Below are 27,560 nucleotides of genomic sequence, written 5' to 3' on the forward strand. Positions count from 1 at the left end.
GGCAAACGGAAGTTAGGGTAAATTGGGTACAAGAAGAAAATTGCATTAAAATGTATGTAGAGCAGCTAAAACAAATCTGTTTTTTTAGTATTATGAGAATTAAATACTGAGTGATTGAAAATGAAATACAACAGGGATGATGAGGCTGGTGTCTGACAACCTCCGTTATATTCAGAATGACTAAATTGCTACTTTAACTTACATTAAACCCTGAAAATCATTGTTTTACTGACTTATTTAGGTGGAAAGTTGGTGGTTTGCTGCACATTTGACCACAAACAACAGTCAAATGATAGTGTACTGACTATACCTAACTAAATACAAATACTCCCCCCTTATAGAAGAATAATAACATTTATTTATTTGTATTCACTACTATGAACTGTTACTTAAATGTTATTTATTTGGAAGGCTGGAAGGGTGAAAGAAAAGGAAAATGGAAGGAAAACTTTGCTTTAATTGTATCTGTCATTCACTTGAACAAATATATAAAAGTGACTCTGAATCTTTACAGGATACATTTGTGTTGGTATTTCGACCAAAGCACGGTGCTCCTTCTTTACAGAGAGCGACAAAGACACAGCGGCTGCTTCTCCTCAGTGATGGCCGACTTTCTGGAGACGGTGAAAACCAATAATTCACACAAATCTACAGAGTGATGGGCTTTCAGAGAGCTTTAAAGGACACACTGATACACACTGGCTAGACTGGTGATAGACACTTGCCCTTCCACACTGCCACATGATCTTGAACACACACACACACACACACACATTTGCAGCCCCTGCACACAGGCATTCTGTCCAGTTCCTAGCCGTGAAAGTGTTTGAAGGTGTGCAGTTGGACCCCAGATTTGGGCGGTGAATCGGGGCCAGAACCAAATTATCCAGCAGAGGTTGGAGGGGGACAAAGGAGATAGGATGGAGAGAGAGAGAGAGAGGAAGATGGAGATGGCAGTTCTCCTGGAGACTAGACTAGGTGGAATGTAATGTAACTAGGTAAGTAAAGACATGGACTTTGAGCAGCATGTGTCCCCTTTAGCAAAATAGAAACATATTGCGAATAGGGAGAGATAGAGAATTATTAAGCTAGTCTCCTTCTCTTAATTCTCCACTTCTGTCCTTGTCTCAGTTTATGTTTCTGTGTCTGTACAGAACACAGTTATTAGACCTTGTGGTTTGGGCGACCTGTTGTATGACGATAAGCTGGCGCCTGTTTGTTAAGCTCTCTTCCTCAGCTTTGTTAAGATATTCTTACTTCTGAATATGCATAAATCACGGTTGAAATCATGTTCTCTTTCAGATAAGGATAGGACCAAATAGGCTTTGTTTCAGAGAGTAAACCTAATCTGACCTATGTCTTCTGCCAGAAACAAAGCTGGTTATGTATCAGGGACGTGCACAGACATTTGGAGGGGCTATTTCTCTAAACTGGAAAAAGGGCCTCCCCCCCGAAAAAAAATATAAGACCAAAACGATTATTACATTAACTAATCTGAACAGTAATTCACATCATCATCTCATTACAAAATAAGCTAAGGCAACTATTTGCATTCTGTGACTTGATTTTTAAAATGAATACCAGGGAAATATTTTGTTTTGCGGTAATCTCATTAAAATATCTAATGTTAGAAACTACTAAACAATGGGGACAATTCTGTTCTAATGTAGTTTGACCATTGCAGACATACTGATAAAATAGTGCTTATAACTAATTACCTTAAATAAACTCACTAATTAATGAAACCAGTTCAATACGCTTTATTCTTATCATTCTTTATGAGCGCAGTGACGGTAAGGTATCTAATGACTTATTTATTTAGTATTCCATAACTTAATAACAGAGATGGTCAAACTGAAGTAGAGACATGGCAGAAATCCTACAATGAAGCGGGACAGTGAAGTGTTCTCCTTTACCATGGATGTTTAATAGGAGTTTACGGAGCAGATGAAAAGACACAGAAAGACAGAAGCACAATAACACGTATATGTAGGTGTTTTTTTGTAAATAACCGACGGTGTCAAGAGGAAGTAAAGTCCCTGCCATGAGAAAACTCAAAATCCATTTTCCAAAATCCAACACTAGAGGTGGTCTTAACGCACCAGCACCAATACACAGGGTTGGGTTGTAACGGAATACATGTAACGGTGTTGCGTAATCAGAATACAAAAATCAAGTAACTGTATTCAGCTCGCGTTACATTTGAAAAACGAGTAATCTGATTACAGTTACTTTCATAAACCTGAAGTGAATACATTTTGGATTACTTATTGGAATTATTGGTGGAAAAATTTCCTCACAACATTTAATATTCATTACTAAAGGTACAACCGAATCATCACAGCCCACAAAACCTATTACCGCCGCAGATGGACCAAAAAAGGGAGCGTTTGAAAAAAATTCGCGTGTCCGCTCAGTGAAACAATAACAACGAAACATGGAGCAACAAAAGTCTGCGTTTAAATCGTGTGTGTGTGTGTAGAAGTGTGTGTGGTTAAAACACATCAGCCTGCGGTCGCTCTTTAGCCTTTCTAATGATTCTGAAGGTAAACACAGTGAAGGCGGTGTGTGAAAGGCACGGCGCGCTCGTCTTCTCAGAGGCTGAGTTAACCCTCCCGCTGCCTCCTGGCGCTGCAGAGATTTCATGAAGTGAAGGAGGTTTTCCTTCTATAAAGCAGCTGTGGGCAGCAGATACTGTGAGAGTCACGGACATGAATTAATAGATCAAGGCAGACTGGTTCACACACTCTCCTGTTTTGCCAATCCGGTGCTTAAACAAATATAGCTCTACACCCCTGGCCGAAATGTCCTTAAAATGAAGTCCGAGCTCGACATTTTAAATCATGTCCTGCCAACACTGGCAGCACAGAAGGCGACACGCCCGTTCTAAGCCGTGTCCCTCACTCCTCACATCCCAAGCTGCATCCCCAAAAAGTTTATTGTGTTGTTACATCGTTTCAGATGTTATGTTTCAGTTGTGCTCTTGATAAGCCATTAAAACAGTAAAACACGTTCAGTTTCCTTTTGCTTTTTGTGTCTCCTGTTCACCAAAACATACCATCTGTGATGGAAAAAGAAAGTAATCCAAAAGTAATCTAAAAGTAATCTGATTACTTTTTTAAGACACGTAACTGTAACTGGATTACTTTCAGAGCCATGTATTCAGTAATCAGTAACTGAGTACATTTACAAAGTAACCCTCCCAACCCTGCCAATACAGTATAATAAATATGATATTGTTATGACATTAGGGTCATGCAGAGTGAGATCGCTACCCCTTTAAGAGAGGGGTGTGGCGCGTGCATGTGGGTGTGGGTATGGTAGAGCGAGAGTGAGCGAGCGGTGTATATGTTTTCTGGAAATGAAATGAGGCAGCAGGAAAAAGCATAGGTCTGTGATGTATCTTGTGAAATAAATGCAACGACCTCCCAAGAAGAGCTCGCCTCTCTCCAGTCATTTCAGTCAAGTGGGTTATTGAACCCAAAGCTTGTTGCTTCTGCCCTGGGAGATGACAGATAGTCATCCCCCCTGTTTCCTCGACCACGGTCTGGGAGCCGACAGGAAAGTTCAACAATATATATAATACGTAACATGTGTAATCACACACTTAGCGATATAGAACATAAATAATAAAAACGTAGGCCTACCTGGTTTAAAACACTTGTGTGGTCATACTGTGGAATGAGCTCACACTGAAGCAAGTTCTTTATTCAAAATGTCACGGGCAATTACATAGCCTATAAGAAGAAGAAGAAGTAAAGGAAGTAGTAGAAGAAAGATGAAGCTGGTGTGTTTCCCGCAGCGAGACACTACAATACTAATTGTGGCTTATCATGTTGATTCGACCACAACAGAAAGAAAAAAAAACCTCTCGCTCTCTCCAGAGGGGCAGGTCAGCCAAAAAGGGGAAACGGGCCGTTGCCCGGGCAACATTAGCCCGTACCTGTGCACGTCCCTGTTATGTATAATTATATCCATGCAGCTCACCTTGTTCCCTATGGCTTTCTTGGGGGGGGAAGTTGAAGGTGTCCACCTGTGGAAACTGGGTCCGCAGGTGGTTGTGGAGCTCTCTGAACTCGGTGTAACGCCGGTACACGTTCCACTCGTTATCCAGGATCCGGATGTACACCTGAGGAGAGGAAAGACACCACATCATTACATTCATAATCAATCAAGTCCTCAAATCAATCAAAGACAAACTAGAAAACCCCTAGCAAACCAAACCAGAACCAAATATACTTAGATTTTAGAAAAAAGCAAGGGAAACCCACCAATAGTGATCGCCTTTATCTTTTTTGCACTTCACATATCTGCCTCTTCAATGCCTTAGAAAACATTATTGAAACGGTTAAAAGAACGACTTCCTCTCATCCTTGCAAAAGTGCATTTTCACTTACACACTGCAACAGATACAGACTCGGCCTATATGACTGTGGTGCCACCGTTTCCATGCACCATTAGCTGCTGTGTTCAGACTCAGGAGAGATTCAGGGGAGAGGAGAGATGAGCCTATTACAGGAAGGAGAGCCAGCTCTATTTTTACAGCAGAGAACACGGAGGCAAAAGAGAGAGCTGAATGGCTTTTGAGAATTCAATTTATAAAAATGCCCAACAACAAAACATACAGACGTGATTCAGGTACATGGAAGCAGGAATTGATTTAGAAATCGATCAATCCCCCCACTGCTACCAGGCATAACAAAACACATAGAAGGGCTTTTATACATGCACAACCTTTCATTTCTTAAAGCTTTACAATCAGAATAAGGGGACTGAGCATGCATGCTGCGTTTATAAGAAGGCTCTGCTTCACACTCCCACAGCGATGTCCATTAGACTCCTGTATAGTGGAGCCTAATGGACTGGTTTCAGCTCCTCTCTAGAGCTAAAAACCAGTGCAATACTACAGCACCAGTTAGCAAATGTTAGAGGTAGTTACGCTTGCAATCCTCCGCTAAAACTGAATCAGAGAAACACACATTTTCCACGTTGAGACCTTCGACGTTTCCTTCATTTAGTGATTTTACAGTTTTTTTAATTAGCTAGTCCATTTGGCTTGAACAGAGTCTACCACATTAGTTTTAGCTCAGCTTGAAACACTTCAGATATCCGATATCAAAAAGTGCCTTTGCAACACCGATTTATAACAAACTGCTTGGTTCATGTTTTTTTTAGACCAATTTAAATCACCGGCTGTGTTATTTTGAAGAGCAGGAGACGTAAGTAGTTTTTTAGCTAATTCCTTTCTAATAATACAATATACTAGGGATGTAACGATATACCGAATATCGCGGTAAATAAACGTCCCAATACCGTTGTGAGACTGACAAAATCTACCGCGATTTTTTTTAAATACATTTTTTTTTTTTTAAACCACTTTTTTTTTTTTAAACCTTTATTTAACCAGATGGTCCCATTGAGATCATCGATCTCTTTTTCAAGAGAGACCTGTACAACATGGCAGCAAGTAGGTTACAACATGAACATAAAACAACAGAACACAAAAGGACATCGTATTTACAGGGCTACATGTACATACCTAGAGACATTGACAAGTACCAACAGTATATTTATATCTCTGTCAATGAGCCTCACCTTCTTGGCAAAAACGGTATTGTTTTTGAAGTGGTGGAGAAACAATGCACAGTTTGACCCACTGCTGTCACCCATGGCCAAAGCATATCTCTCCGTCCCACTGAGGTGGCGTTAGACTTTTTCGCTGTCCGTCATTTTGACAGACAGGATCGTAAAATGTCCGTCATAATCCCTTATTACCCGTCGGGTCTGAACAGTTCACGAGAGAGCACGCTCGTGAACTGTCAACGGGGGGGGGGGGGGGGGGGGTGTTATGCTGTGTGTGCATGCACCTCGCGGGAGCGCACACAGCGTAAAGCAAAACCTCCCAGACATGTGTTGATCTGTACAGCAAAGTACGGTTTGGAAACTATATCATTTCCTTTTGGAGGGCATGCATACCACCAGAGCCTCGCTGCGGGGAAACGTTGGCGCTGTTCCGAGTTTGTTCTAATCCGTCAAAATGACAGACTGCTTTCAGATTTTTCCGTCATTGATAAATAAAATATTCGGTTAACGCGACCACTGCTGTCTCAGCAACATCAGTACCAAGCGAGAGAGTTTTTTCCAGAGCAGGCGATATTGTAAATGCCCAAACATCCCAGCTTATAAATACCTGGAAATGTGGACATTCTCATATTCCTAAAAACCTGTCTGATGATGCTGAGTGAGTGACTAGTGAGTTTGAGTTGAGTTACTTAAAAAACTAAAGTGACACTTGATTTATTTTATTGCAGGGTCTGATTATTAAATGTTTATTTGTGAGATGCAGTGGCACAAAGAAAATGCCTACTTTGTTTGGTAGTACTAGTAGGTACAAACACACTGGTTTTCTTGTTCCAGTCTGTTACTGTCACTTTGTTTTTGACACTTTAAAATACTGCTATCCTACTAACATGCTGTACAAATCAGATGTATTATGTAATAAAGAAACATTTTCCGAGTAAAAATATTATTCAATATCGCGATAAATACCGTACCGTGGACTTGTTATCGCGATATTATCGTACCGTGAGTTTTTGGTATCGTTACATCCCTACCATATACACTTAAATATATTACATTACATGTCACTTGTCTAACTTTTTACGGGCACACATTCATGTCAATATATCTAATATGTATACATGACCCACATATGTAAAGAAAACAAAAATAAAGGTTTTGAATTGAATTGAATTAGTTATGTTCATTTAACTAATTTCTTATTTTAAAGTTACTTAACTGAATATAATTGTAATTGTATCTTTAATTGTATTAATCTTTAATCTTGTGTGAATCTGTGCTGTCCTGTTTTTCATTCTTACCCTGTTGCTGTGTAAACTACTGAATGTATTAATAAAGGTCCATCTTATCTTATTTGACTCGTTAGAAGCTTTGACCCAAAGCGACTTACATGCACTCAATACTGGAGGCAATCCCCACAGGAGCAATTTAGGGTGAAGTGTCTTAGTGTGGCACAGAGACGACATGCTGACTGTAGTGGGGATTGAGATCAGCACACTCACTGAGCCACAGCCTCCCCCAAATATATTAATTTAAACGCACTCTACACTAGGGCTGCTCAATTAATCGTATTGTAATCGCAATTATGATTATGGTTTGCAACGATTACGAAAACAACGTAATCGAAATAAAATGATTTTCTTTTTTAATAATTTTTTTTGTTTGGTTTTTCAATTGAATTATTCTTAAAGTTCAGGGTAATCAACTGTTAAAAACATACTGTTCAATTGTTTTTTCTCCAATAAATTGATGTTTTCAAAGTAAATGGATAATCGTTTTTAATAATCGTGATATCAATTATTGACCCAAATAATCGTGATTTTTGCCATAATCGAGCAGCCCTACTCTTCACATATTTTGATATTGGACTGGCCTTTTCATGTTAGGAATCTTTTAGGTAAGTCACTTACATGTCAGACAAGGATACTAACAGCTATGACGTCCATCTTAATCTTTAGGTTGCGACTCTGATTTTTTAGACGTGTTTTTATTAGAGATAAATATAGAGTTCAGCAGAATGAATGGTGGTTAACAATGTGCCTGCATACTTGTTTTTACTCGACTTCTGTTTTCCTCGATAATCAAAACCTTCAGTTTGTAAAACATTGGTTACAGTTCTCTCATCTTCATCTTTTAGTGTCCATTGCAACTCCTGTGGAAATGTGGCTATCAGTTAAAAACCTCAACGATAAACCGTGAAGGGAGCAGCTGACTGTAATAACGTGAAAAGTGGTGAAAACAACAACTCCAAAAGTCCCGAGCTACTTCCCAAAGTCACCAAACTCTGTCGCCACTCCTCTGTGTTTAAGGCAAGAACCCATCAAGGCTTCAAGGTACAGGAACTACATGTTGTGTTCACGTCAACCTCAAAGACATCTTGACGGACGTTGGAACAAGTGGATAATGACAGATTTAGTTTGGTTTGAAGGCGACTGTCCTTTAACAAGATGATCTCTAAGTTTCATAGAAAAACACGGGACAATGTGACACTTTGGACTGCCATTAGTGGGAGACTGACAGCCGAGGCTTTGTTCGCTGTCCTGAATGTCTCTCTGACACGTCTAGACATTTTAATGTTATAAAAAGATATGGGGAATGAAACTCCACAGTATAGTTGAATAGACTGATATAAAAGCATGTACCATCATTTACATCTACTGAGTAAGTAAGTGGGAGGTGAGAAAGAATATCATAACGGGTTTTCTTTTATCCTACGCTTGCTTCTTTGTGTCTTTCACAATTAACGCTCAATTTATCGACAGTAAAAACAAGGTTAATAACATTTGAAGTTCAGTGGTACGAACACATATCCTGAATGCAATGTACTCTCTGATTAATTAAGAATGAATTGCCGACAGTGAGACATTTTGAACCCTAGGATTTAAAGTAACTTGTTGTAATGAAGAGCACTGAAGGAAACCCCTGAATGTGGAAAATGACGATGGTGGCTGACGAGATGGAAGCAGACAAGTCATGTCAGCACTCTGTGTCAGCTACAGAAGCACATCCAAGTTTTTTACTTCTTTTTGGCAAGTTAAGAAGGACTCGCTGTGGTCTGGCTCTGTGTGTGTGTGTGTGTGTGTGTGTGTGTGTGTGTGTGTGTGTGTGTGTGTGTGTGTGTGTGTGTGTGTGTGTGTGTGTGTGTGTGTGTGTGTGTGTGTGTGTGTGTGTGTGTGTGTGTCACCTTTGTGTGGCTTCTTCTATGACTTATTAAACTGGGTCATAATAAAAGCTTTATTTGGTAGTATCAGGCATTTTTGACTTTATTCTAGAGTTCAAAAGTATGGAAATATGTGAAATACGTATCAATGTCAGTCCGTTAGTTTAGCATTTTTCATCATATTCTAGAATAGATCAATATTTTATAATCCACATCTTTAGTCTGGAATTGTCACAAGTGTTAAATAAGCACTCAGACATATCTATCACCTTCATTATCTCATAAAAACGTAGATACACATCTTGCATACTTAGGTGAATCGCTCCATCACCTTAAGACCTTAAGATCACTGAGCACTTACTGCAGCGTTAAGTTAAGTTACACTTTTCATGACGCAATGCATGCAGAAGGCAAGGTATGTGCTTTTGAATATTTCATAAGGTCTGTTAAAACACCCTGATAACCTTACAGCACCTGGCAGCTTGACAAATGAATAATGAATTCATTTTAATGTAATTTCACTTCTTATACTTGATACAACCCTCTTTACACGCCGAAAAGTAACATTTTAGCGAGTGTTTGTGTCATGTTATGGAGTAAAATACACCGTGGGACCAAAACAGCCTATTTTAACAGTCTGGTACCAAAATAATTGAGTTTTTAATTATTTAATTCTACATAACCCATAATGAGCATGCCTGCGTCAAAGACCAGTTAGTAGTAGTTAGTGCCAATGCATGTCTTTATGTACTTTGTTATACAGCCAAAGGAAGTCTCTTGGCCCTGAAGACACATTAAGAGCTGCATTAGTGAAGATGTGACGATAGAATCAGTCCCATAGTGTCTGTAGATTCTCAGACATCAAATGGATCCTCGCATATGGCGGCATTAGCAAAGCGAATAATCCATTTTACGCCGTCTCATTGGCAAACGTATTTATGGCCACACACACACACACACACACACTCCCTGAATTATCTCAAATAGTCTTTCATTATCTCCGACAAAAATCTCAGCGACATCCAAACTGCGTCATCTATGAATATTGGATTCCCATCGCTTTGATATTTCCATTAAAAGCTGCTTCAAACAGGGACGTGGCCTCTCAACTGTCCGTATTTAAATTGAGATAGCATTATAATGCGTTTGATGCAAAATATAACCTCAAAGAGCCAATATAAGATGGAAAACCTTTGATAGCTTAAGCAATTTAAGATGTTAAGAAAGGGTTTTTTGGAAGGAAAGTGCTCAATTTCGATTCTTTAGTGCAGTATACTGTATCACCTTTTCCCACAAAAGAGGCTCACCTACTTCAGGTGCAAACTCACTGCATTCAGCCAGTATTGTAGCTAAACTAAATGTCAAGAAAAAGGGATGTTCTTGACTTGTAACACATGCCTTATAGAGTAACTACATTGCACTTCTGCTATAAAGACGGGTAGGTGCAGGAAGTTGGATTTCTCTTTCAGAACATCATTGCTGAAAAAGCCTTTTAGAAATATGTGCTCACTGTTGGGTCGGAGTATCTGTCTGCACTGTGTGTTTGTTTACTGTTGACGGCTTTGGATGATATTCCTGGTGCGCATCAAACTTCCTTATCTTCACCGGAGAGATGTTATCTACATTTGAGTATTATCCGCAGGAATAAGACAAAATGGCTCCAGAAATACAGGGCACCACGAGATTTAGCTGTAAAAATGCAGAGACTGTAACATTTGATTTAGAAAAACACGGGCCTCCTGCAGGAACATTTTAATAGTCTTATCCTTAGGCTGCAGCCACACGAGGACAAAAACGGCCGTTTGCGTTACTGTTTAGTGTCATATAGACCATTTGGCCACACGAGGACGACCGCATACGGCACTAAACGACTGAGGAAACGATAACGGGTCCCAAGGTGGATAGAACGGCATACGCAACGCTCTGGGGCATCAAACAGCTCCGTGTGTGCGCCCTATACGATCATTTTCTGATAATGATTGCGCAATAGCCCCGCCTCTCCCCACCTCTGCTGCTCACCTCCGCGTACCCCACGCCATTGCTGATGTGTTTCGCCACCAACAACAACAACAATGGCGGATCGCAGAGTTGCTATCGTGCTCCGGACGCTACTGACCATGCTACAGTTCTTTGTGCAACATCTACAGCAGACTTACACATCCGGGGGGATCTTACTCGCTGCTTTTGTGGATATGTACTGCAGCTTCAGCGATCATTTTCTGATAATGATTGCGCAATAGCCCCGCCTCTCCCCACCTCTGCTGCTCACCCCCGCGTCAAAGTAAACTGCACACTGAATTCAGATTATTTATCTTTCTCTCGATATGGACATAAACGCGAGTGAAGTCTAATCTGACAGGACGGAGACACCTCTCAAACTATCTAGTTATAAATATGTTTATTTTTACTGTCGGCCGGGTCACTCATTACTGGATCAGCTGCTGCATGAGACAGACACTGGCGCTGTCCGAAGAGAGGGAGGAAAAAGAGAGGCTCCGTGTATTTTTATTATTATATTATATAGAGTCGTTATTCATTTGTTTTAAAGCTCAATAAATAACAAAGAAGACCTTTGACCGGCACTTTTATAAGTTTGTCGGAAGATTTAAACTTTAATACACGTTGACTGGCGAAAAACTCTGCCCAGTTCCCTCGGCCCCCACCGCGGAGAATAAACAGAAGGGCAACCATGACAACCATGCTTCTTCGCTGCTTTTGTGGAGGAAGTTACAGCGCCACGTACAGGCTCCTGCATGTACTGCAGCTTCTCCAGCGGTTGGAGCTAAACGGAGCGGTCTCGTGTGGGCAGACACTATCCGGATAACTATTGCGTGTGGACGGAAGCTTGTTTGCGATTGCGTTTGCGTTAATCCTATGCGTTTAGCCGTTTTCGTCCTCGTGTGGCCGGGGTCTTAGTCTCGGAAACACCGAATGTCAAAACGAGAGACTGTGATACATCGGCATTTTGAAGTACTCAAGACACAATCATTGTAGTTACATTGGTAAGATAATTGAAAGTACTTATTGCCTGAGATCGCATGCTGTGGTTTTATTAAATGTGCCAAGTGCTAGGACTGTCTTAGGGAAGAAAGCTTTTAGATGTGCAGCTCCACTAACTTGGAACAGTCTGCAAAAAGAATGGAAAATTACCAAGCTAGTACCACTACATGTTTTTAAAGCTCGGTTGGATGCTACACAATCAGATGCTGTTGGTACCTGTACTTGTGGTTAAATATGTAAATTGTAATCCCTGTACATTTTACTGTATGATGTCCTTTTGTTGTTCTGTTGTTTATGTTTTTATGTCTTCTTGTGGAACCTACTGCTGCAGGTCTCCCTTGAAAAAGAGATCATTGATCTCAATGGGATTTTACCTGGATAAATAAAGGTTTTGAATTGAATTGAAGACACAATTATTATCAATGTAACAGTGTCAGTAGTCGAGTTAGATGACCACACATAATGAGAAAGTACTACTATTGTTTCTCTTTGAAAGAAGCACTATGTTCTTCTTTGTTATGAACATTTTGTTGCAGTGTTTGCTGTTGTAATACTAATTTCAGCCACAACTGAATGAAGTGCACCGTTACCTCACGTTCTTGACAAGACCAAGGGTGTTTCTCAATGTCGAGGAAGGCTGCTCCAGAGCCACTATTTCAAGCATCCAGTACTACATCATCGAGTGCCGCCGAAGGACTGTTCCAATGTCCAGCATACTTGGAATTCTACCGAGGCCGGCGTACTTCGTAGCGGGAAATTTTGAGGCTGCACATGTGTAGACTCCGCGGTCTTAAAATCCCCACAATGCTTTGCGCACGGACCAATTTCCAAATCTTTGGTGGATATCGCGCTCCATTTAAGGCGGGGCCTCGCATATGACGCTCACCTGTTAGCCTGTTCCACCATTCTTCGTTTTCCGAGGCTAGGAAGGATTCTTGCCTCGCTTCTGAAGCAAGTGACTCGGAAGACATGTGCTACCAAGCAAGCCTCCTCGACATTGAGAAACACCCCAAGACTGTCATGAAATGGCAATGTTGAAACCAAAGGCAATGGAGGCAGGTAAAAAGAACAGAAAGCAAACTTCTGATGAACTTATGATGAAAACAAAAAAGGCGAAACACAAGAACACAAAGGGACCAGGCAAGGTACTACAAACTAAAGGACACAACTACACCAAATGACAAATCAGGAGGAACAAGGACAGCGACACAAGGAAACAGCCAGGAAGGTGTTCAGGCAGACATCAGGAACATAGACGAGAACATTGATCAAAAAATCAACACAGAGGACTAATCACACTGACAAGACACGACTGGAGAGGGCAGGACACAATGGGAAAGCACAAAGAACACAGGAAGAAAAAAGACCACTAATTCAGAACAAAACAGGAAACACAAAGACATATCTTGACCGAAACCTATTTTCTGTGATTTTGTGTAAGCTTACATTTTTATTAGATGCTCCGTTTGGGCTGGTGAGTGACAATCGTGCCAACCATCAGTCAGATGTTACCCAATGCGGCCTGAATAGTGACGCCATGATAACAAGCTGAGCTCTGTGTTTTCCCAGCCTGCTTAGCTGTCAAAAGTAGTACTCGTACCTGCTTTTATTTATTTACTACTACCCCTATTACCAGACACCTCAGCACGGGAAGATGCTCTGAGGTGTGCACACACGCCTCCATCACGACGCATGATTCAGAGTCCCTAATTGCCCGTGTGAAGAAGTTACAACACCTGGTTCAAAGCCGCATGGAGATGAGGAGAACATGCAAAATGCAGACGTGAAGGAAAACCAAACCTACGTCTCTGAGGACTTCTACAGGGTAACAAGCTCAGCTCAGCACGACACGCTTCCTGAGGGAAAGAGGACTCTGTGAAATAAAGATCTGAAACGGGAAGTCTGTGAACGGATAATTGCAGCTTTTTCTTTGCTTGACATTTAGCTGGATCTTTAGCCTGAGGGTATTCTAACTACGAGTAGTCGCAGATGATAAGGATGTCTCTCTCCCCGCTGTATCTTTCTGAGAAGACCCTGATACTGTAGGAGTTCACACTGTGGTGGAAATGAAAGAAAAGGTGTGCAAACCCATTTCCAGCACCGCAGGAGACCAACACGGAGAGATCTCTTTACAGATGAAGGCTACGCTCACATCTTGTTTCTGCAGAAGCATGACTGGTGTTTGGAAGTAGCTGTTGTGTGCTCCATACGCATCTGTACCCAGTCTTTCTGTCAGACTTTGACCAGGAAACACTGTAAAAGTCTGCATATTTAAATCTCTCTGCTCTTAAAGGTCACCTATTACGCCAAATCCACTTCTTCATGTCTCTTCTACATCAACATGTGTCCCCTCTTCTTCATGTCTCTTCTACATCAACATGTGTCCCCTCTTCTTCATGTCTCTTCTACATCAACATGTGTCCCCTCTTCTTCATGTCTCTTCTACATCAACATGGTCCCCTCTTCTTCATGTTCTCTACAAACATGTGTCCCCTCTTCTTCATGTCTCTTCTACATCAACATGTGTCCCCTCTCTTCATGTCTCTTCTACATCAACATGTGTTCCCTCTTCTTCATGTCTCTTCTACATCAACATGTGTCCCCTCTTCTTCATGTTCTTCTACATCAACATGTGTCCCCTCTCTTCGTCTCTTCTACATCAACATGTGTCCCCTCTTCTCATGTCTCTTCTACATCAACATGTGTCCCCTTCTTCATGTCTCTTCTACATCAACATGTGTCCCCTCTTCTTCATGTCTCTTCTACATCAACATGTGTCCCCTCTTCTTCATGTCTCTTCTACATCAACATGTGTCCCCTCTTCTTCATGTCTCTTCTACATCAACATGTGTCCCCTCTTCTTCATGTCTCTTCTACATCAACATGTGTCCCCTCTTCTTCATGTCTCTACATCAACATGTGTCCCCTCTTCTTCATGTCTCTTCTACATCAACATGTGTCCCCTCTTCTTCATGTCTCTTCTACATCAACATGTGTCCCCTCTTCTTCATGTCTCTTCTACATCAACATGTGTCCCCTCTTCTTCATGTCTCTTCTACATCAACATGTGTCCCCTCTTCTTCATGTCTCTTCTACATCAACATGTGTCCCCTCTTCTTCATGTCTCTTCTACATCAACATGTGTCCCCTCTTCTTCATGTCTCTTCTACATCAACATGTGTCCCCTTTCTTCATGTCTCTTCTACATCAACATGTGTCCCCTCTTCTTCATGTCTCTTCTACATCAACATGTGTCTCTTCTTCATGTCTCTTCTACATCAACATGTGTCCCCTCTTCTTCATGTCTCCCTCTACATCAACATGTGTCCCCTCTTCTTCATGTCTCTTCTACATCAACATGTGTCCCCTCTTCTTCATGTCTCCTCTACATCAACATGTGTCCCCCTCTTCTTTAGTGTCTCTTCTACATCAACATGTGTCCCCTCTTCTTCATGTCTCTTCTACATCAACATGTGTCTCCTCTTCTTCATGTCTCTTCTACATCAACATGTGTCCCCTCTTCTTCATGTCTCTTCTACATCAACATGTGTCCCCTCTTCTTCATGTCTCTTCTACATCAACATGTGTCCCCTCTTCTTCATGTCTCTTCTACATCAACATGTGTCCCCTCTTCTTCATGTCTCTTCTACATCAACATGTGTCCCTCTTCTTCATGTCTCTTCTACATCAACATGTGATCCTCTCTCTCTTCATGTCTCTTCTACATCAACATGTGTCCCCTCTTCTTCATGTCTCTTCTACATCAACATGTGTCCCCTCTTCTTCATGTCTCTTCTACATCAACATGTGTCCCCTCTGTGGAAAGAGACTATGAAAGTTTCAGGAACAAAGATTCTCTCTCTTTTTGATCTATTTCTATAAAAACCTGTCTGAAAATGAGCTGATCAGATTTTGGCCACTTTATGATGTCATAACGATGTGTTGTCTTGTGTAACCATTAGCCAATCAGCAACCAAGGTAACCCCCCCCCCCACCTTATCACCTGAATCTCCTCCTAGAGCACCATTGTGTTCTTTTTAACCAAATCTCTCTCAGAGGGGCGTGGGGAGGGGCTCCTTATTTTCATCTAAAGTAACAGACAGAGAATCAGCACTTTGGAAACAGGGCTGAAACAGAGGGGATTATGGGTAATGCTGCAATGATCTGTTTGGTGTTTGGAGCCAAACACTTCAGAGACATGTTCTGTATATATCTGAGACCTGTGATATATTGATGAAAAATAGTATAATAGGGGACCTTTAATGTCGGCTGATAGTTCCTTCCGAGCACAATTTGAGGTGTATTAAAAAAGGCGGGACAGATGAATCTGCATCATGCCTTCTTATTGATGCCAAAACCATCCAACGAGACGCCATCGTCATCATGAGAGCACTACATGGATGCTTGGAATGTCCTGCAGAGTCCTCATAAGCGATTTTAGTCAGATATGTGAATGTGCCGAAGTGTCCAAAGTAGCCCCAGGATGCTCTCTGCAGAACATAATTAAGACAGTGCTTGATTTCAATCTGAAGCATCACGCCTTAATAAAAATGCTATGAGACAAACAGGTCCACTTGTATTTTGGTTTGTTGACAAGTAGTTTCTATTCTGCTTTATTTTAACTATGGATATGTAGGGCTAAAGCTGAGTGGAATTCATTGGTTAAGAGTTATACAAAGGCTTTCTGTTTTTGTGATGCACAAGACTAAAGGACTTTTATATGAATACCTTTCAATAAATTATAAATCTACATGCCTCGTTGATAGTGTTCTTTATAGAGCCAATTGTATTTAAGCACAGTAATAACCACATATAATATCTGACAGGAACTTCTCCCAGTTGTCCGAGATATTGAAACGTTGGTTGTTAATAGAAAGGAACTTGAAGAACTCAGACCTTATCCAATGCTGTTTCCATAAGTGAAAAATAATGTCTGTAACCGCTCCTTGATTGGATCCAAAAGGCATCTGGTTCTTCCTTCTCTTTTGCCATATTGCACGCCTAATGGCCCGGACACACCAATCTGACAACAAAGAACTGACACAGACGGACCCCCGACTGTTGCGTCGCCTCTCGTCTCTGCGTCTTGGCCATGTGTCGCACTGGAACACACCGCAAAGACTTCAGCCGACGGCCAAGTAGCACGTACGCACTGCGCATCTGTGAGTGGCAATAACTCTCCTTACCAGCAGGCGGCGGTAGTGTGTATTCGTCATTCAAAAGAGGCAACAACCGGAAGACAGACTGCGTGATAACCGAGAGAAGAAGAACAGACTGCGTGATATAAACAAACAACAAATAGCTTGTTCCATTTTCACTCTACAGCGAGAAGCTCACGGGGCTTTCCCGAACCTGAGTCGAGAGCTGGAGTTAAATTAAATCTCAGATTTGCCTTCTTAATAGTTTGTTTGGGTCCCTCACTTCTGTTTCGCTTCTCATGCACTGATTCGCTAAGCTGAACAGCCAATCAGAGTGATCTCTTTGGCCTTTCGCTAATCTGAGTAGGGCGTGTCGACGCTCATCGTCGGCCTGACGCCCACCGACGCCGATAATCGGCCTGGTGTGTCCGTGCCTTTAGTTTCATGAAAATAGGACAACTTGTTTTCCTGAACAACAAAACAACACAACGAAAAAAGAACCTCCTTGGTGAAGTTAATGAGGGACATTTAAAAAAACAAAACAAGTCACCATCTGCCTACAACCTGTTAAGACATGTTCTGGTTCCCTCTAAAGAAATGTAACACTGTGTGAAGGTGTGAGGACCAGAAGGAGGCAAAGCAAGGGAGACACAACAGAACAACAACAACAAGTTGCAGGAAGAAATTAGCAGGTTTCTTATCGGAAGGCTAGGATTTGAACCCTTTGGGGAGCCAGAAAGACATTAAAGGCAACAGGATGTCTTTAAAGGTGTTTGCTTTGAGAGAAGGAGAGAATGAGTCAGGTCACAGCAACGGAAAGGCACAAAAGGCTTATGTCTTCCCCTTCCTCTTGACAGATCATTGTAGACACAACATTTGCCCAATTAGGCGGAAAATAGAGGCCATCTTGAGTTTTGGAGAGTGGGGACGTAAGATGTATGTTTGTTTCCGGTCTGGGGCCCACTAACATTAGCCGCGTTCACACCGCAGTACTTTTCCCACTTTAGTTCCGTAATGTCGCGTTCACACCAAAAAGAGCCGGAACTAAAATGAGTTATTAGGCGCATTCACACCGCAGGACTTTCCCTGGTACTTTGGTTCTTTAGTTCCATTAGTACCAATAATGTCGCGTTCACACCGCCGGGACTACTCAGTGCCGGGAACTCTTTTGGCCATTTTTAGTCCCTGCTAGAGAGGTGGTACGAACCTGGTGCTAAAAGAGTGCCAATTTCGATTCTATTTCTATTGGCTGGGCGAATTGCAAACCACAGCCCGTTAGACTCTGAATTTGTTTTGTTAGGCAGCCATTTTTTTCCTCGCTACAAAACCACATCCACACCTGAGCGAATAGCTTGTTTGTACTTTAAAGCATGACTACACGTACAACACCGGAGCGGTGGAATGATGAGGAAGTGTCGGCGCTTCTGGCAATTTACTCCGAGGACAGGATGCAGCAGCTTCTACAGAAAGCAGTTCCCAACTCCAAATGTTTTGAGCGATGTTCGCAAAAGCTACTTGAGCTGGGAATCGTGCACAGTGCACACGGATGCCGGGTAAAAATAAAGAAACTCAGGCAGGACTATAAAAAAATTAAAGACCACAATAATAACAGTGGTAACGATTTTCTATTGTTATTATATATATATATATATATTGCCACTGTTTTTTAATACTGACACCTAACTTGCACTAAGGTGTGTCTGCTGCTATATATATTGCCACTGTTACATTGTTTTGAAACTACTTACACTTTATTTTACATTTCACACTTTTATTTAACTTCAATTTACATGCATACGACACACCTGGAACAGCGTGATGCCTTATTGTTATGTCTTGATTGTGCAATAAAACAAACAAACTGGCGAAGCTTTATTTATTGTGTCCCACCCCAAATTTGCTGAATAGAAGAATGTGAGAGCAGACAGGTGTCGGTGGTTGAATGCATCTACAATGTTGCAACCTTGTGCAGCAATGGCAGGGGCAGAAACACAAGTCTTACACACATAAACACAAGTAATTTATCATGTCATTTGTTTTAGATAAATAAGGGAAAAACACCAAACAAGGGTTAATGTCCTTTTCCAAAATCAGCCTGAGGGGGTAATATATAATAAATACATAAAGATAAAGTCCATTGTTATAATGGGGTATTTTATTTGTAAATTACCCTTATGAACTCCATCATGTCTGAGGTCGGAAAGTAAACAAACGCCTCATACAGCGGGTGGGCTTTATACCCCCTCCCCCGTGTAGTTCTTCTTCTCTCGTTTTTTTTTGTACTCGCCGTGAAGTGGTTTTGCGGCCTGCCAGTAAACCCAGAGAAGAAGAAGACGAAGTGACGTCAGCGTAATCTTGCCTCAGGGAAAGTCCTGCGGTGTGAATGCGGCTATGGCACTAGCCCCCTGGCGGATTCAGTGCCGTGGTACTTTAGTGCCGGCACTAAAGTACCGCAAGTCCTGCGGTGTGAAAGCGGCTAATGAGAACCTTTTTAACCCCTTTTCCGTCCCTGCTAGAGAGCAGGTACTTTTGTGGGAGAAGAAGGTTCTTATGTCTGATTGGCTGGGCGTTTGCAAACCACGCCCCGTAAAACTCCAACAAAGCTTTGTGAAGCCGCCATTTTATTATCCTCGCATTAGCATTATTAGCATTAGCATTAGCCCAGCGCAGAAACGCAGAGAGACTAACTTATGGCAACACAAAATAAAACATGGGAGTGGTGGAGATGAAGACTCCGGGGACTTCCGGCAGGGGACTTCGGGTGGCAATATACGCCGTGGGCCCTTCTCACTTATTTTTCATTTCCTCGCTCCTCGGTCTCGGTCTCACCGGAAGTTGATTTGTCTGCGCCATCTTGAGTAGAGTCCCAATGGCCTTATTTTTGCCGGAGGACCGAGCAGCGAGGAGCGAGGAGCGATCATGGAGGAGCGATAACCGAGGAACCACCAGACCATCCTCCGATGAAATCCTCAGACACTCGCCCCGCCCCTTACTGTGTATCGCTCACTGATTGGACGATGCAGTGCATGCACTGATCTGATGCTTCTTGACATGAGAGCAGAGTGAAGAAAATACATGAACCTCACGGGTGTCACTCCTCAGTTTATACCGTGTTTTGTTTCCATTCATGTTTCATTTAGTTACAAATATGTGATATATCTGAACAACAAAGTGGTCAAAAATCATTTTATTCATTTTTTGGAAACATTTTCATGATCGCTTTTTTCGTTTTACATTTTCATTTATTGTCATTTCCATTCAGTCAGTCATTAAGTGCTATTAAAATGTTAATTTGTTAATATCCAAACAAACAAACAAAGTGTGCAATCCAATGAATGTTAATCTAACTGGGTTTTGATAGATAATATATCTCTTTTTCTTCTCTCAATTATTTTATTTCTTTTGTGCACTCTAATCAATATTAATCTAACTATTGTTCGTTTATAAATTTTAAGAATGGCGTTTATCTTGTTTGAGAATGAGTTCTTATTTAATTTTATTTATTTGGGTCTACAACAGATGATACAAATGTTAGTGTCAGTAAATGTGTAGGCGGGGGTGTGTGTGAAAATAACGGGGACAGAGCTGCTGTCAGACGATCAGCTGTGCAGCGTCATCACAAACGGACGTCGCTTCACGTGACGCTCCGGAGGAAAGGACGTCCCATTGCTCTTAAAACTCATTTCCCTGCTTCTCGTGGTTTCCTTGCGTCTCTCCATGCTTCCCTGGTGGGAGGGACTAGTCACAGGGAAACGACGCAAGTGAGGGAAGCAAGGAATCCATTTAACCGAAGTGAGAAGGACGCCGTGAAGTTGTTTGCGGCCTGCCAGTAAACCCAAAGCAGAAGAAGAAGAAGTGACGTCAGCGGCTTCATTTGCCTAATCCTCCCTCAGGGACTTATTCCGGTGTGAACGCGATCTGTACTTAGTTCATGAGAACTAAAGAGTTCTCATGAACTAAGTTCTCATGAACCTTTGTGGGAAAAGTACTGCGGTGTGAAAGCGCCTATTTACTCTCCTTTTTGGCTCCATTTTTGGTCTGGCTTTTTCCATAATAAATGTTCCAGTAGTTACCAGCTAGTTGCTAACGGTGTCCCTCTGCCATTTGGTGCAGGGAAGATACAGTTACATTTTAGATCTGGCTGAAGTTATTGTCTGTCGAAAGCAGTTATGAAAGAAGCCAGAAAGACATTAAAGGAACCAGGATGTCTTTAAAGGTGTTTTTCTTAAGGGAGAGAAAATGAGTCAAGTTGCACCAAAGCACCGGCAGCAGTGGCTTATGTCACCGCCTTTCTCCTCATAGATCATTGTAGATAAAAACATTTGTCCAATTAGGCAGGAAATAGAAAGAGTTTTGGAGAGTGGGGAAGAAGCAAAGGACCACAGAAGAAGACAGACATGATTGTGCTTTGTGTCTGGATACAGTCTTGTCCTGAAGTTTCACTGTAAGGTTGATTTGGTGTTTTTGAGTAAAATCTTTGACTTTTTGCTTTGACATTAGGTAACGGGATTCATGTCGCAGCGAGGATGAATTGTAATAACTTTGTCATCGTCAAGTCAAGATGTTGCTAACCAAATAAATGCTAAATATGTTTCCATATCCCTCAATAGTACTTTGAATGATGTGTTTAAACTAGGGCTGTCAAACGATTACAATTTGTAATCAGATTAATCACAGCTTTAAAAATAATTAATCGTGATTAATCACCATTCGAACTATGTCCAAAATATGCCATTTCTTTATGTATATTGTTGTGGGAATGGAAAGATAAATGAAAGAAGGCGGATATATCCATTTAACATACAGTATCTATGTTTATTATAAAAAAATTCTGTGTGTCAAAATGAAAGACAGCCCACACACCTACAGTATCAATCATCAAACCGTGGGGTCTTATTTCATTACGTGTTGATTTATATCAACACGGGGGGGGGGGGGGCTAGTGGAGTACTTCGTGACCACAGAGTGTGATCAGCTGTTTTAGCGCAGTTCTCCAGTGAAGGGGGGGGGGGTCTCCCTCCGCAGCCGGTTGGCGTAGTTTTGGCACAATTCCGTTGTACAGACCGACGTTAACAGCAGCCCTGTCTGTGCACACGGAGACCGACTCTCTCGTCCGGTGATCTAACCGCCTTCTGGAAAAGCTTCACAAGTACCTCGGTACGCAAATGCGCTTTGTGACACAAGTGACGGTACGCATGCGTAGCTGCGTACCAGTTATGTGCACCGCTGTACTACCAGGGGCTGCGTTTCACTCCTCTTATTTTTCATTTACTCGCTCCTCGGTCTCACCGGAAGTTGATTTGTCTGCGCCATCTTGAGTAGCGTCCCAATGGCCTTATTTCTGCCAGAGGAGCGATAATGGAGGAGCTATAATCGAGGAACCACCAGACCATCCTCCGATGAAATCCTCAGACACTCGCCCCGCCCCCTTACTGTGTATCGCTCACTGATTGGACGAGGCAGTGCATGCACTGATCTGATGCTTCTTGACATGAGAGCAGTTTCCCAGCGGAGTGAAGAAAATACATGAAACTCACGGGAGTCACTCCTCAGTTTATACCGTGTTTTGTTTAAATTCATGTATCATTTAGTTACAAATATGTGATATATCTGAACAACAAAGTGGTCAAAAATCATTTTATTCATTTATTGGAACCATTTTCATGATCGCTTTTTTCGTTTTACATTTTCATTTATTGTCATTTCCATTCAGTCAGTCATTAAGTGCTATTCAAATGTTAATGTGCTACATATCCACACAAACACACAAAGTGTGCAATCCCATGAATGTTAATCTAACTGGGTTTTGATAGATAATATATCTCTTTTTCTTCTCTCAATTATTTTATTTCTATTGTGCACTCTAATCAATATTAATCAAACTATTGTTCGTTTATACATTTTAAGAATGGCGTTTATCTTTTTTGAGAATGAGTTTTTATTTTATTTATTTGGGTCTACAACAGATGATACAAATGTTAGTGTCAGTAAATGTGTACTAACAGAGGCGGGGGTGTTTGTGAAAATAACGGGGACAGAGCTGCTGTCAGACGATCAGCTGTGCAGCGTCATCACAAACGGACGTCGCTTCACGTGACGCTCCGGAGGAAAGGACGTCCCATTGCTCTTAAAACTCATTTCCCTGCTTCTCGTGGTTTCCTTGCATCTCTCCATGCTTCCCTGGTGGGAGGGACTAGTCGCAGGGAAACGACGCAAGTGAGGGAAGCAAGGATTCCATTTAACCGATGCGAGAAGGGCCCCTGGATGTATAATACTACAGCAAAAGTATTCTCCGTCGGGACTTCCTGCAACAACACCACGCCGTTATCTTGATTGGCCAGAAGACATTATCAAAGATGTTCTATTGAGAAGACGATCACTACGTGACAAAAGTTTTCAAAACCGTTTCTGGTCTTCGGTATTTCCAGACAAGTGGCTTCTGAAATCAATCTTACTAACTGCTGTCTGTGCAATTTACTCCGCGCGAGTTGGCAGACTTTATTTTGCTTACTTTAACATCATTTTTCATGGTGGGGCTAAGCCATTTCTTGGTATGGGTGTAGCCTACCCCAGCCATACCCTGGCGCTGCCACTCGTGGGATGTATGGGGCGGGCCATTCTGCACATGCGTTAAATGGGTTAAATATTTTAACGCAATTCATTCAAAACATTTATTACCGCCGTTAACGCGATAATTTTGACAGCATTAGTTTAAACACGATGAACCTAAAATGGAGATAATGGTAACCTTTATCTGCTTAAGATCAGCATGTTCATATTCCTTCTGTTTATTCGCTTGTTAAGGAATTAAAGTTGCCAACATGGATGAACTGAAAAGTTACAAAAAGTAGGTCAGTTATAAGAGAAAACCCCCCAAATTACAAACTGTTTGATTGACAAGTGAATAATGGGAAATGCACCAATAAAGTCTTAATCATAAAACAAATATTCTACAATAACTGGTACAAAAATCAGAGATATGTCACCCTGTCAGTGACTTCATCTTTTTTAAATCAACACATATTCAGATAATCACGGACTTGATCTCTTCTAGTCGGTCAGGGGTGTCAAACTCAATTTCATCTCGGGCCACATCAGCATTATGGTTGCACTCAAAGGGCCGGTTGTAACTTTAAGACTATATAAAAATACATATATAAATATTGAATATATATAAAATAATGTAGTTTATTACATTATTGCCTCTGCATTGGATTATTATCGGATAGGGTAATAATAACTTCATAATTAACTACGTCTGGAAGCAGAAGTCTAGGGCGAATAATTGCAAGTTTCTTCAGTGAGAATGTCACAATATGATTTAAAAAGAAAAGCCAAAACTAAAAAAAAGTAACATTTTGAAAAAAAAGTCAAATTCTGAGAAAAAAGTCAAATGAGAGATGCATTGTGGGACATGTAGTTTATGGGCAACGTGCCTCTGTAAATCGCCATGTAATCGTATAATAAACATATTATATTATTTCAGAGCTCTTGCGGGGCCACAGAAAATGAAGTCGCGGGCCGGATTTGGCCCCCGGACCTTGAGTTTGACACCCCTGATTTAGGTATTTCAAAAAATAAAGAATTCAAAAAGATTTAAAGCAAAAGTGAAACTCCACAATGAAACAGACAGGATAAATAAAGGGGAACGAAGACATCAATACCAACGACAGAGAGCGGCTGATTACTATCTTGACTTCAGTTAAGGTGTTTATTTTAGAGCTCCGACTGAATTAGACGCTGCGAGGAGAAGAGCTGTGGATGCAGATGAGGAAGAGATAAGGAGGAGGAAGATTGCTGTTTTAAGAGTGAAGAGGAGGATGTAAAGAGATCCAAGACGAGGGGCAACTTGAGTTTAAAGCAAGAAAAGGTGGAAGGGCGAGATAAATAAAGTTAAAGTGAAGAGGAGGAGAGAATGGAGGCGGCTGGATGGAGAATAAACTAAGCATTCTTCTGTTGAGTGTGTTGGCTTTTAAATTAAATTAATGCTTTAATAGGGAAATTAATGAGTGGCCTCAAAGCAATCAACAATTAAAACAACTTCTAATATCATTGTGTCGGCGTGATGAAGCCAAAGAATGCAAATTGAGTGGAGGTGAAAAAAAGCTTCATTGGTGTTGCAGAAGATATTAGACTCTGTATACGGCAAGCTTCACTTTCCAAACCTCCTCTTGAGTCCTCAGTCTCGCACATTTATCCGTAGACACCTCAATTCTACAGATAGAGGCTGAGATATTTATTTAGGAGGATAAAAAAACAGGCTTCACCTTTACTGTTCTGTTCAGATTTATTTCTCTGTCCCCTCTGCAAAAAAAATTATTGACAGAAGAGCGTTCATGTTCAAAGCCCCAACTGACTGGAATACTTTACCTGCTGCCATTAGATCTCTTGCATCATTGGGTATGTATTAACATGCATTATCATCTCACTTTCAACTGGTCTGTACTTGTTATAACTGATATTGATGAAACTGATTTGCTCGACTGTCTCAAATTGTAATGATTGTGTGCATTGCTTGAATTTCACTTAACAGACTGTATGTGGTTTGTCTTGTGTGTCATGTTTTGCATTTTGTCTTTTTGTTTATGTGTGTCTGTAAGTTGTTGCTATTGTCGGGACCCCCTTGAAAACGAGATGGTGCATCTCAAGGGGTTTATCCCAATCAATAAAAATGTCTATATATACTGTGTCCTCCAAACTCTGTCTCTGCAGGAAGGAGGTTGCCAGAGATTTATATGTGAGATCTTATAGGACGATCCCAAACCTTCCTCATCAATTACCCTTCACTCGAGCACATACTCAATCAGTAAGTACTGAATACTAGGGCTGCTCAATGAATCGTATTTTAATCGCAATTACGATTATGGCTTGCAACGATTACGAAAACAACGTAATTGAAATAAAACGATTATTTTTTTATTATTCTTTTTATTACTTTTTATTTATTATTGGTTTTTCAGTTGAATTATAAAGTTCAGGGTAATCAACTGTTAAAAACATACTGTTCAATGTTTTCAAAGTAAATGGATAATCGTTTTTAATAATCGTGATATCAATTATTGACCCAAATAATCGAGATTATGATTTTTACCATAATCGAGCAGCCCTACTGCATAGTAAATGTACAATTAAGTATACCGCACATTTTCAAGGAAGTCCTTTGTAATGATCCCCATTGTCTACATTTGCTAACTGTACTGTTTTGTACTTTACATGGAAGCTTGCCGCATATACACGTTCTCCTGACGAAACCTCAAATCATCTTCGTAATATCTATCAAACTATAGATCCTACATAACGATTGGACGTGGATTCTAAAAGTACAATATATACTTCTCGCTAGAAATCTAATCATAAAGCGTTTTAATGGCCAAACTATCCTACAATTTAGGATTTTACAGAGAGGGTTATTTGTGAATAAACGACCATCTGTAACGTTTGCATTCAACGGGAGCACTAGAGGCCGACAACTTTAAAACGTAATTATAGGTCGTATTAAGCGCTTGAACAAACGACATATTTGGTCTTACTAAGGGCTTAAACGATCGACCCATTTGGTCGTATGAGTTGGAGGACTTGTTGTTTCCTTAACATCTTTTCAGTTTTATTTGAAGGCAACTAACAACTATTTTCATCAGACGGCTATTTGATCAACCATCTGGTCTATAAAATGCCGGAAAAAGAGAAAAATCGCATTCTAATCAATCCAAGTCTTTAAATATCAAATTGTGTCAGTCACAGTCACTTCAATATGATATACAACAGCGAAAAAGCAGAACTTCTCCATATTGAAGAGGCTGAAAACAGCAATGTTTCCACTCATTGCCTAGCCGAGTAATCATTGAAGCTCTGTACAATTAAAATTAATACATTTTTCAATGTTAAATATGATTCCCAAAGTAAATATATTTATGAGCTCTCAAGTTTTTCCTCTTGACTTTGTACCTAACGTCACTCGCCATAATTCATAATAACTTTATCCATCAATTAATTATTAAAACCATTGGATACTCTGAAGAGCCACAATGCATTGTGGGTTGGCTAATTACGTCCAGTTAGCTCAGATATCATTCTAAGAAATTGAAGTTTACATCCAGAAATATATCGCTTACAAGAAAACCAAATGATATGCAGACAAAACGCACAACATACACAATTTGACGTCATTCTTAGAATAAATATACGCTCGTATGCAGTTTCAAACGCAGCCTTGTTCTCCCAAAGGAACAAAATGAATGCGATGATGAATAAGTTGTTACTCATATGTGCTTTCCACTGTTGAAAGGCTGTTACATACTGTATGCAATCTAACAAGCCATCTCCTGTGTATTCTGAATATGTAGCGCAAACATCATAGATCTCGTTTGTGTTGCTTCCATTAGTCTGTAAGACGAGAGAAAGGGAAGCAGCTTGTATTTCGTATTTCCTTGATTCTTGTCATTAAAACGTAATTACAGAAACTAAAAGAAAGTGACAAGGGAGTGTATTTACACACTTTTTACCGACTAACCAAGCTTCTCCTTCATCACTGTAAAAAAACACCTCTTAAATGGGAAAGGGACTTATTATTATCCAATATTCAGTACATGACCATTGCATGTATGATATGTGTAATGTGTATTTGTAAAGCGCTTTGAGCATCTGGAAAAGCGCTATAATAAATGTAAGGAATTAATTATTGT

General features: G+C 40.8%; 1 protein-coding gene across 1 annotated transcript in view; it reads right to left on the reverse strand.

The window, feature by feature from the left end:
* The window catches only part of snx29 (sorting nexin 29), a 200,233-nt gene that overhangs the window by 19,491 nt on the left and 153,182 nt on the right, over nucleotides 1–27,560 (reverse strand). Inside the window, 2 exon segments of the mRNA XM_034200403.1 lie at nucleotides 3,988–4,014; nucleotides 4,016–4,129. Coding sequence (XP_034056294.1) covers nucleotides 3,988–4,014; nucleotides 4,016–4,129 — 141 coding nt within the window.

This window comes from Gymnodraco acuticeps, unplaced genomic scaffold, assembly GCF_902827175.1.
Source record: "Gymnodraco acuticeps unplaced genomic scaffold, fGymAcu1.1, whole genome shotgun sequence".
Classification (NCBI taxonomy): Eukaryota; Metazoa; Chordata; class Actinopteri; order Perciformes; family Bathydraconidae; genus Gymnodraco; species Gymnodraco acuticeps.